At 37.6% G+C, this 12263-nt stretch overlaps 1 protein-coding gene across 1 annotated transcript; it reads left to right on the forward strand.

Moving 5' to 3' along the window:
• The first annotated feature begins 1052 nt into the window (after positions 1-1052).
• Positions 1053-11437, forward strand: LOC104229122 (uncharacterized). Its single transcript, XM_009781706.2, has 21 exons — positions 1053-1544; positions 2128-2260; positions 3268-3404; positions 3485-3530; positions 3775-3987; positions 4137-4640; positions 4721-4855; positions 4936-5151; positions 5233-5322; positions 5397-5644; positions 5737-5825; positions 6905-6945; positions 8568-8598; positions 8681-8803; positions 8892-9109; positions 9252-9347; positions 9463-9575; positions 9723-9858; positions 9944-10048; positions 10172-10472; positions 11059-11437. The coding sequence occupies exons 1-20, from the start codon at positions 1270-1272 to the stop codon at positions 10370-10372; spliced, it is 3150 nt and encodes a 1049-aa protein (XP_009780008.1). The 5' UTR covers positions 1053-1269; the 3' UTR covers positions 10373-10472; positions 11059-11437.
• Positions 11438-12263: the final 826 nt, after the last annotated feature.

Consider the following 12263-nt stretch of genomic DNA (forward strand, 5'->3'; position numbering starts at 1 on the left):
TCGAATGATGTATTCCTTCTATTTATAAGAGACATAAATCCCTCAAGCACGAAACCCAAGAGTCGCCAATCGAATCCGATAGGGCACGAAACGTTTCAATTCCCCGTGAACGTGTGTCATAATGGCGGCAACCAGGAACAACATTTCAATCCAAACGACGTTTCGGTTCCGAAACAGCCGCAACGGTCCAAGGATATCGAAAGGGTGTCGTTACCTAACTTAAACCTAAGGATCAAACCCAAGGGGTAGGTAATCAGATTTCTCTCAGATATGTAACAATCATAGTATGTCTGCCAGGCCCGACAAGGGACGACCCTAGCAGACAGAGGGACTAACTGTATTGGTCAAAATCTGACCGCTACGGTCGATCCAACCGACATCCCGTCCAAGCGGCGAGACAGCTAAAGACGACATGGTTTATTCCAAATCCCATACTCACAATACCCGCCAAGTCAAAAAACAACGTTTAGGGGACGACAAAGGCGGACGTAGTATGAAAGAGTATCAAACCAAGCACATAAAAAAGATTCCATAACTACATATATGGGGAAAACCTTCTGAAAAGGGGGGCGACTTCTCTCTCTTTCCTCTCCTCTGTAACCTTCATAGTAGAAGGAAGAACAAAGCAATCTCCAAAAGAATATGAAAAATGGTCTCCTCCATTGATTAATGGGAGACAAAATGAAAAATATCAATAAGATTGATTATCTCTATATCATCTTATGCATTATTTTTCGATCAGTTTATAAATCTGGAGTTTATTATGTTTAATTATGATTTACCCCTTCATTGTTTCTATTGATTTAATAGAAAAAGGTTTCAATATCTTTTTGGTCAAACAAACTCTACTATTAATCTCTTTACTAAATATTTTCTAAAATTATTTTCATTCACCAGCAAAAACACTTTAAAACAGTATTTTCTATTTTTCTCATAAAATTAATTTAGTAGAAGAATACTTCTTAAGAATATATTCCGAATAAAACATTTTTATTCGCACAAAACACACATTTGCAAATTGACGCATGCCGACGGCGTTCCCGGCAGTGTAGACAAGCAAAGCCGCATCAGCACTCAGCCCCACACAAAAGAGTAACAATATTCCTATCTCCTTCTCTCTCCAATATATAAACTAAAACCCTCAACTCCCGCCGCAGGGTTTCTCTCCTCCACAGCCACCTTCCCCTTTCAGCTCCCAAAGCTCGAACAAACTCTCTCTCTCACACACACCACACACGCCAAGGGATCGAAGAGAGAGTGAGTTCAATTATGGCGCAGTCACTTGAGCTATTACTGATTCAATTTCTGATGCCTGACAATGACGCCAGGAGACAAGCCGAGGACCAAATAAAACGTTTAGCTAAAGATCCTCAAGTGGTTCCATCACTGATTCACCATCTCCGCACCGCCAAAACGCCTAACGTTCGTCAGCTTGCGGCGGTTCTCCTCCGTAAGAAAATCACTGGCCATTGGGCTAAGTTATCCCCTCAACTTCGCCAGCTTGTGAAACAGTCCCTAATTGAGAGCATCACCATGGAACACAGGTCCTTTGATTCATTTCTCTCACTTTTTAAGTATCAAAATTGCAACTTTATTTGCCGCAGCTAATTTGCTAGGCCGCTGCTATATAGGTTTACATGTATTTTTGTATCCACATTTTGTTTTTTTACTTTATGAAGTCTGCTGGATTGGAATTTTAGTACAATTCTCCATTATAGATTATAACACATGTACTGTTAACTGTATATAAGATTTGCAGAATCAAGTGATTCTTTGTTGAGCTTTTTGTTCAATTTCTTACTGATGAAGTCGGTTTTTGTTATCTGATTATTCTCGTAGTAATGGATGGTAGAATCACTTATTTGTCAAGCAAGCTGATTGAATTAGAGTTGTACTTTCTGTAGTCAGTGTGTTGTTGCAGTAATTTACTCAATGATATGTGTGTGTGAAAAGAATTTAGAGCACGACCTTTGTTTTTCTCTTTATTCTAGTTTTTCTTAGGAGATACATTGAATTCCTTTACCTGGATGCTGTTATTCGGCTTCTATTTGGATAATATTCATGGAAGCTCAGAAAGATGACATTTTGCCTGCCTCATACTGATCTGTTGTGATGGTCATTTTGCAGTCCTCCGGTGAGGCGAGCTAGTGCAAATGTGATTAGTATCGTTGCAAAGTATGCGGTTCCAGCTGGAGAGTGGTCAGATTTGCTGCCATTTTTGTTCCAGTGCAGTCAAAGTGCACAAGAAGATCATAGAGAGGTATGCTTTACCTGATTGCCATCACATGCTTTAGTTAGATGAACACTTCATATAGGCCCTTTCTTTTGCAATTACCAATGCAGCTTCAGGGTTTTCATAAATGAAAAGCTTCATACATGCTACATGAGATTTGAGGCTATGAAAATTTGTTTGCTGGTAGCTTATATAGCATCCGGTGGTGATTTGCGGCCAGCAGTCAGGCAGCGTTGCGATTAATTGCAACCACTTATGTAGTCCAAGGCACTTACTGCACTTTCTTTTCGACCTTCGGATGGAAAAACTAACAAGTGAAGCAACTTATACCCAAAAATCTTAGAAGAATTAACCTAAATAGCCGCCTATCCGACCGTTTAAACTAAAAATAACCAGCAGATTATAATATATATAAAATATGTGTATAACCGTGTAAAATAAGTGTATAATCTATGCATGCCGTCTAGGAAAAAGTAAACAGTGAATTGTAAAGATCCCAAAATCTTAATTGCTTTATGCCAATAAAATTCCTGGCAATTGCTGGGTTATATCATTCCAATCAGTTATAGAAGTATGATGATATCCTTACGTTACAATTTCCATTAACCATTTGTAGATTTCAATTGTAAGTGTAAACACCCCTACCCTCCGGTAAAAGTACTTAATTTTCCCCTCAAACTGAATTCTGATGCAACTTCATTCTGAAAATTCAAAGTGTTTGGGAGTTTCAGCATGCCATTAACTTTTTTTCTGAAATCAAGTAACACTAAGGTAGAATTCCTGTAAACCTTTGTCAGTTCCTTTTGGAGTGATTGATGACCTCAACTCAAAACCTGAGAATCAGTTAATTGTTAATCGATGTAAAGAAAATGTTGCTTTCATCAATCTTTACCTCCCCTGGATTGGAATAACAGGTGCATGAGTGCATCCTCAGACGGTCATATTGTCTCCCTCTGTTCCATGTTCTGCAATCACATGTAGGATTACCCAGTTTAGTGGACTAATGGGTGGTTTCATTGTTTTGATTATGCAAGGTGGCTTTGATTCTTTTCAGTTCCTTGACTGAAACTATTGGGAATTCTTTTCAACCATATTTTGCTGATTTGCAATCATTGCTACTCAAGTGCCTTCAAGACGAAACAAGTAACCGTGTCAGAGTTGCAGCTCTCAAGTAAATTTTGTTTGAAAATCTTAGAACTTCCTCGATCAAGAAATTACATTTTATAATTCTTAATTAAATCATGTAAACAGGGCAGTTGGATCTTTTCTAGAGTTTACTCATGATGAGGCAGAAGTGGTGAGTGTGTTTTGTTCATTATGCTATCTTATGACTAGTGCAGTTTCATGTTTCCAGTCATTGTGAAGTTTTTCTTCAAATATTGTTAGAGTCAACTTGGTGTAGAGATGGACAGTGGGTGAAATTTTTGGGATCAAATGAAAAAATTTCGAGTCTTGAGAAAAATTGACAATGCCTGTTAAGTTTTAAATATATTAACTGCCATCTGCCTGAAAATGTGGCTGCTCCTCTTTCCTTCATGCAGGTCAAGTTTCGAGAGTTTATTCCCAGCATTTTGAATGTGTCAAGGCAGTGTCTTGCTTCAGGGGACGAAGATGTTGCTGTGCTTGCTTTTGAAATATTTGATGAGCTAATAGAATCTCCGGCACCTCTTCTTGGGGATTCAGTTAAAGCAATAGTGCAGTTTTCTCTCGAAGTTTGCTCAAGTCCTAATTTGGACTCAAACACTCGCCATCAGGTAGGGGCATGGTGTGGTTACAGTTTAGTTAGTCTGTTGGTACTTGAATGTTGTGATGTTGTCATGATGTTTTTGCCTGTTCGTCATCTATTACTTGGATGTGTGATGTTCTCAAGTGTTTTTCTTTGAATTGTTGTTCAATTTTTCAGGCTATTCAGATAATCTCGTGGCTAGCGAAGTACAAGTCAAGTTCTCTTAAAAAGTACAAACTAGTCACACCAATTTTGCAAGTTATGTGTCCATTGCTTGCTGAATCTACAGACAGGGATGAAGATGATGACCTTGCTCCAGATCGAGCTGCTGCAGAAGTAATTGATACCATGGCTCTGAATTTGTCTAAACATGTATTCCCACCTGTTCTTGAGTTTGCTTCTTTAAGCAGTCAAAGTCCCAATGGGAAGTTTCGGGAAGCTTCTGTTACTGCTCTAGGTGTTGTATCTGAGGGTTGTTTGGAGCTCATGAAGAATAAACTGGAACCAGTTCTCCACATTGTCTTGGGGGCTCTGAGAGATCCTGAACAAATGGTGAGAGGAGCTGCTTCGTTTGCCTTGGGCCAATTTGCTGAGCATCTGCAGCCTGAGATAGTTTCTCACTATGAAAGTGTCCTCCCATGCATTTTAAATGCCTTGGAGGATGTATCTGATGAAGTTAAGGTGCGGAAATGCTAAGACATAGATAAGTCCTTCCACTGGTGCTGTTTCTATTTCTTCAAAATGGTTCTGTTCCTGTGCAGGAAAAATCTTACTATGCATTGGCTGCATTTTGTGAGAACATGGGCGAAGAAATTCTTCCTTTCCTGGATCCATTGATGGGAAAATTACTTGGTGCCCTCCAGAGTAGCCCTCGTAATTTGCAGGAGACTTGCATGGTAAGTGCCCTTTTAGATACTTCAAGAACAGCATTTTGAAGTTGCATCACCTTCTGACCTCTTTTCTTCTTTTATTGCAGTCTGCTATTGGATCAGTTGCATCAGCTGCTGAACAAGCATTTGTTCCCTATGCTGAAAGAGTTCTAGAGTTGATGAAAGTTTTCATGGTGCTTACCAATGATGAAGACCTCCGTTCACGAGCTAGGGCTACTGAATTGGTTGGGATAGTTGCAATGTCTGTTGGCAGGATAAAGATGGAACCAGTTTTGCCGCCTTTCATTGAAGCTGCAATTTCAGTAAGAAACTTTATAAGCTCTTCATAATTTGGGTTTCTTGTCAAATTACAAACAATTCTTGATAGATTTTGATACTATCAGGGTTTCGGTTTGGAGTATAGTGAGCTTCGTGAATACACTCATGGTTTCTTTAGCAATGCAGCAGAAATTTTAGATGATGGATTTGCTCAGGTATCACGATGTCTTGGATCTTTATACCTTTAAACATGCCGTGTTTTCTTCTATAACTTCCTCTTTTGAAACAGTACCTTCCACATGTTGTTCCTTTGGCATTCACCTCCTGCAACCTAGATGATGGTTCTGCTGTTGATATTGATGATTCCGATGAAGATGAAAATATTCATGGATTTGGCGGTGTGTCATCTGATGATGAAGCGCATGATGAACCTAGAGTTCGTAATATTAGTATAAGGACTGGTGTACTCGATGAAAAGGCAGCTGCAACTCAAGCCCTTGGCTTATTTGCTTTACATACTAAGGGTTCCTATGCACCGTATCCTTTTCTCATTATGCATAAATTTACAAAATCTTATCTCGTTTGACATTGATGCTAATGGTTCTTTGGATTCCTTAATGTAACTCAAGTTACTTGGAAGAGTCATTGAAGATTTTAGTGAGGCATTCTAGCTACTTCCATGAGGACGTACGTATGCAAGCCATTATTTCTCTCAAATGTGAGTAGTAATGGGCTGCTTGAGCCAGCTTAATGTTGGCATTCTGTTGCATTGCTTGACCTGGGGCATATATGTTTGTATTGGATAACATGTCACTCTATCTGTAGCTATTTCATGTGTTATTAAAATCTTGATTTTAAGATTCTTTTGAGTCTTGATATCTATATGCAATTAAGTTAGCAGGATCTAGAGATATCTAAAACACAGCGGAATATCCTCTTGTGCTACAATTTCAAAGTAAAATAGGGACATGAAAAAGGCCTATGTTATTGAGGATTGTCTGACACCCTAGCGTTGAGTTTCTTTCCAGTGTCCCCCTCTTATACTTCTTTTTTCACTTTCCTATTTTAGCTCTGCCCTTATGAGCTCTATCCCTATTTAAATAGGCTCTACATCTCTCTACTTCTTTGACCAGTTTAGAGTGTCAGTGTACGAAGTGAAATATTAGTCTAACAGTGTACATATTGCTCCAGTCAATGTGTTACACGTCACATCTTAAAGACAACATAGAATTATGCCAACTAATGTATTACGTCTTTGTCCGTGTGATTTTAGTGAAATGAGATTATGAGTTATTTTGCTTGAAGCTAAGGTGAAGTGGAGATTATCTCGGCACTTAGCAACCTAGGCTTATGATATTAACTCTTTTTAGTGTTTACGCCATTAAGACACATTTGTTCAACAAAAAATATCTGAAAGCACTCTATTTAGTCTTGTTCATGGCTGGTGCCTCAGTTTAAATACAATGACAAAAAAAGGTTTAAACCCCATAGTTTCCTCCTTGCTGAACTGATTTTCTCATATCCATATATTATGAGGCGGGGAAAAGCATCTTGCTCTGTTGTCATTCTTTGAAAATTTGTAGTTTAAAGGAGTTCACTTCTTGAGGTTTATCTGAGAAAGAATTCCTGTGGTTTATGAATACAATACAAGTGAAGGTTAAGTGGAATAAATAAATCCTCATAAATCTTGATGTCTGATACTGGTTTATGTATTATGTGGTAATTTCTAGTTTTGTTTCAAAAGTACTACTACAAGCTAGTCCGTAAGTGCTCTTTTCTGAATCTGTTTGCTTGCAGATATTCTGATAGCTACACAAGCAGCCCTCCAAGGTCATAATGTGAGTAATGATCTATCTTTCCTTTATCACTGTACTTAGTTTATCATTTATCTTTTCTTCTATTGGCATTCTTTTAATTTATGGATTTCTTGTTTGTCTGTTGTCAAAGTTGGCTGAAGATTTGGGCGACTTATCAGTTATTCTTACATAGTGCCAGAGGTTTTGTGCCGTAAGCTTGAGACACGTTTCTGAGTTTCTTCAATGTGAACCTCTTTGAGTTAGTTTGAGCTTGAGCAGGCGCTCGTCCTGGATTGGAACTGAAGGGTTACCCAGAACATAAAATTTTAATAGAAAAACCCATGAGGCTCAACAAAGTTCTTAGGGATCTATATGTGTTTAGTGTGTATTGGTGGAATGCTCCAATTATTTTATAACTTTCTCTTTAAGGCCTTTACACCAAAAATAAAACATTTAGGTATGATTCAATATCCTCATTTGTAGACAGATAGCTGAATATTTACATTAACTTATAGTAGTGTAACCATATCCTTCGACTGTAGTCTTGTCCAATGCTTTTAAGCTACATTTATGTAAGATAATATGTAGGAGACGTTGCCATTTCTTGACCTGAACGTGAAGAAAAAATAACAAAGTGACATTCCTTTTGATGGGGACCATTGCGTAAACGTTTATTTCCACATAAGACATACAAAGTCTCTTTCAGAAGGCGAAACTTCAATAACTGTTATAAGAAAATGTGTAAGTTGAGGCATTACGTGGCTACTTTATGTGGCGATGCCATTAAATCTGGAGTGATGCTGTTAAAAGTTTTTAGTGGAATTTGCATCAAGTCCTGATTAAAATAAACATCTGAAAACTCATATATAGGTTGAGCATTGAAGTAGTTGTGCTGCCTAGGCTGAAGTAACACATCTTTGGATTTGATTATGATATCTATTTAAGCTTTCAATGAAATTGGTAACATATTGATTATTTGATATTGTTAAAGTTTGTGTTATAATGCACATCAAGTTCTCTTTAAAAGTAAACAACCAAAAACTAATATATAGGTCAAACTAGGGCTGTCAAATTTGGCCCAAACCCAAATGACCCGCCCAACCCACCCAAGGTTGGGTTGGTTATTGACCCGCCCATTTATTGAACTTAGCTCATCTTGACCCAGCCCATTTAAAGTTGGGCCAATTTTTAGCCCAAATTGATCCCTGAGTAACTTTGCCAAAATATCTTAAAAATAATTTTTTCTGTTTGATATGCTTTATATGACCATAACAAAAAAAGAACGAAAGTCTTGTTTAGTAATTGTACAATTCATAAGAACACATATTAAGTAAAGCTTGAAAAGAGTTGGGCAGGTTGGGCTATGACCTGAATTTTAGCCCATCTTGGCCCAACCCATCTTAGCCCAAGTAATTGTTGGCGGGTTACCGCCCAAATATTGACTCAACCCATTTTGACCCGCCCAAAATTGGTCCAACCCGCCAATTTGACATCCCTAGGTCAAACCATTGAAGTAATAGGGTTAAGATTGTGCTGTCCTAACATGAGGTCACACATTTTAAGATTTAATTATCATGTCCTTTAAACTTTGGGTGAAATTAGTAACATATTATAATATTTCTGATGTTAATGACTGCTTCATCTTTTCCCCCCCTCTTTGGCAGGAGGGAATGACAAAGACAAAGGAAGTTCTTGGTAAGATTTATATTCTGTGTGTCAGTCATAATCTGTGGTATAAATCTATCATCTTGGTATTTATAAATGTTTTGTTTTGCAGATACTGTGATGAAAATTTATATAAAGACAATGACGGAAGATGACGATAAAGAAGTTGTTGCACAAGCTTGTATGGCTGTTGCTGACATCATGAAGGATTTTGGTTACATGGCTGTTGAGCCCTGTAAGTGTGCACATTCTGGTTCCTTTAATTCTCCAGGCATTAAAAAGAAATTCAGGATTAATGAACTTGCTTTCCCCCGTCTTTATAGATATCACTCAGCTTGTTGAGGCCACTACCGTTCTATTACGTGAACAGTCTGCTTGTCAGCTCGTAGAATCAGATAGTGAGGCTGATGACGACGACACTGAACATGACGAAGTGCTAATGGATGCTGTTTCTGATCTCCTCCCTGCATTTGCAAAGGCCATGGGTTCCCATTTTGCCCCCATCTTTTCAACGCTGTTCAACTCTTTGATGAAATTTGCAGTAAGTTTTGGATGCTCCCCTATACAATTTTTTTTTTGGTCATAGGCCTTCAAACTCTCATCTCATGTTTTTTCTATCCTTTGCCTTAGAGATTAGCTTTAGTCGCAGTGTTTAATGTCATACATAACCCATGCAATTGCAGAAAGCATCACGCCCACCACAAGATCGGACCATGGTCGTTGCAACCCTTGCAGAAGTTGCTCAACACATGGGTGCTCCAATTGGTGGCTATATTGATGTAAAATTTTGCAAAAACTAGTTAATTGGTTCTTTTGTTCTAACTCTCCAATACAGACATGCACACACTTTCAATAGTTCTGCAACTGAATTGGAGAATACTAATCATGTTTCAGGCTGTGATGTCCCTGGTTCTTAAAGAATTAGCATCAGCAGATGCTACAAACCGAAGGAATGCAGCATTTTGTGTTGGCGAGTTGTGCAAAAATGGTGGTGATGCTGCTTTGAAGTATGCTTTCATATGCACACTTTGTTTATCTATCTCCTTTTGTTCCTAAGAAGTGTTCTGAGTTTGTGGGGTTGTATCCACTGATTTATTTACCATCTGCCTTCTTCGTTGGTACATTATATATCTGATTTATTCACTTTATTCTAGATATTATGGGGATGCCTTACGGGGCCTTTACCCATTATTTGGCGAATCTGAGCCAGATAATGCGGTGAGAGACAATGCTGCTGGTGCGGTGGCAAGGATGATAATGGTCCATCCAGAGACAATCCCACTGAATCAGGTATGCAGTTTGACCTTTATTGTTTTTGGTTTTGAAAGTTTCCCTCTATTTGTATGTGCGTGTGTTGATGTTGTACTTTCTTTAGGTGCTACCTGTTTTCTTGAAAGTTCTTCCTCTAAAAGAAGATCACGAGGAATCCATGGCAGTCTACAGTTGCATATGCCATCTTGTTTTGTCATCTAACTCTCAGGTATTTTGTGTGTCATCTTATCTTTCACATAAATTATCATTCTTGTTTTCTTATGTCTCCATCCTCTGGAATTTAATTTTTGACACTTCTTTCCTTCTGTTTTGTTCTCTTGTGAATATGCAGATCCTATCTTTGGTTCCAGAGTTGGTAAATGTTTTTGCCCAGGTTGCCATGTCACCTGTGGAAACCCCTGAAGTCAAGGCTAATGTTGGAAGAGCATTTTCTCACCTAATTTCAGTTTATGGTCAACAAATGCAGCCTCTTTTGAGTAATCTTTCACCTGCACATGCTAGTGCCCTTGCAACTATTGCACCTCAGAGCTGACATGTAAAGAGCCTTACGGGAAAGCAGTTTTCTTTATCAGCTTATTCTTTGGATACTCATCCATGGTGGAAGAGCAGCTAATTAGGCTGATCACTTCCAGGTATATACTATATAGTCTTATCCAGACCATTGCTATCATTCTTCCTTGCAACTAAAGATGCTACATTACATGTCAAGCAATGCCATCTCAACGGGCAATTCAATTATCTTTATGCTTTAAGAAACCTGATATTCTCGTAGTTCCTTGTTCATCTTTACCTTTATCATCTACCTTACTGGTGATTTGTTTCATTTTTAGAAATAATGTTTATGCTTTATTTTTGTGTGATTTCTTCACTTCAATAAAGAAAAATGCTTCATTTTTTGTATGCGTGTATAAACAATGCTTACTCACATTTGTCTCTTTTAACCTAAAACTTCACCCAAAACAATTCCACACTTAATTTAGTCTCCGCCTCTGAATACCCAATCGAAGTTGGCTCTTGATAGCCAAGTTGAGAGGTAATAGCAATTTAAACAAGCTTGATTATGCATCCTTAACCTCATAATTCCTTACACTGAACTTTAGTAGGCATTTAAGTGTAGTGTTCCATACTCCGAACAAGTCATAAATGGACAATTACTTCTATTTTCTTTGTCTGTCAAAAGTATTTTGCTCAGAATTTTCATAATTGTGTTTTTTGCAGGTTTGTGCTTATTTGTGGTCCGGTGTCAAAATTTTCCATGGAGATGCAACGTCTTCCATTTTGACATATTCTATTGAAGAGTGTTTTGTCTTTCTACTTTCGGGGTGATGGCATGGAGGAGAAGTGGGGGGGGGGGGGTTGGGGTAGTTCAGTCACATATAAATGGTTTTATTTATAGGTTATAAGATGTCAAAGAAAAAATTAGGAAAAGAAAGGTGTTGGAAGTTATGTTGTGTGAGGTTTTCATTACATAGTATTTTTTGTTCATTTTCCTCAAAAAAGTTCAGTGTGTATATCCACAATTCTTTTGTTGTTTGAACGTGGGGTTTACTGTATAATTATGACTTCTATTGTTTGAATGAAATTTTGTCATAGTGAATGTGTTCCCATTAGAGGTAAAATTTGAAGATATTTCAGGACTGGATCTGCTAGTTAAGCTTATTAGGCTGATTAAATTTTCCTTATTTTATCTTCTTGTCTGAAGTTGCAAATAGTAAATAATCACGAAATCTTTTAGTTAAGATGATTTCTCCTCTTAACCCAAATCCCCCACCCCACCCCCCTCACCCACCCCGATTTCTTACAATATCAAGCTCGAAGGAAATATCAACAAAACTGGCTTTTCACGTTTTAAGTGATTAGCGTAGTAGTTCTTATCATTGTTGTGTCTTTGTTTTTACTGGGGAAAAGTTTAAGTAGTTCATCATGGTAGGGAGAAATCTGTGATCCAATGAAATAAGCGAATATAGCTTTTGCTAGACAAGAATCATGACGAATAAGAGCCAAAGGACGAAAAATAATACTCATAAGAGCCAAAAATATATATTAGGATGCGAATTTGTTATACAATACATCAAAACTTAGTAAAGGCAAATTAGTGAAATGTTGGAACCATAAAAGAAGTAACTGCTACAAATAATATTAAATGTAATTATTTCTTCAAAAATATGAATATTGCTAATATACAATATGGTCTATGTATATGTGAAGTGGTCAATATTCCATCACTATGCGTTATAATCATCTATATATTAATATAAAGGAGGCAATATAAGAGATGATGTGCATGCCTCCAAAGCCAGCAAATCTATTTTTCTTTTATCTCCTTTTTTTGACATTTTTCCCTTTCTTTTTCTTTCCACCGAGGCCATATTGAAAGAAGTAAAATTGTATTTTTTTCTTTTATTTGTGTATTTCATTGCCCA

This window comes from Nicotiana sylvestris, chromosome 1 (genome assembly GCF_000393655.2).
Source record: "Nicotiana sylvestris chromosome 1, ASM39365v2, whole genome shotgun sequence".
Classification (NCBI taxonomy): domain Eukaryota; kingdom Viridiplantae; phylum Streptophyta; class Magnoliopsida; order Solanales; family Solanaceae; genus Nicotiana; species Nicotiana sylvestris.

What these genes read in the sequence shown, in the direction of transcription:
- LOC104229122 (XM_009781706.2), top strand. Translation starts at nt 1,270, where the DNA reads ATGGCGCAGTCACTTGAGCTATTACTGATTCAATTTCTGATGCCTGAC. An exon ending in CTCATGATGAGGCAGAAGTG is followed by an intron (nt 3,531 to 3,774) that starts GTGAGTGTGTTT and finishes TCCTTCATGCAG; the next exon opens with GTCAAGTTTCGAGAGTTTAT. An exon ending in CAGCCCTCCAAGGTCATAAT is followed by an intron (nt 6,946 to 8,567) that starts GTGAGTAATGAT and finishes CCTCTTTGGCAG; the next exon opens with GAGGGAATGACAAAGACAAA.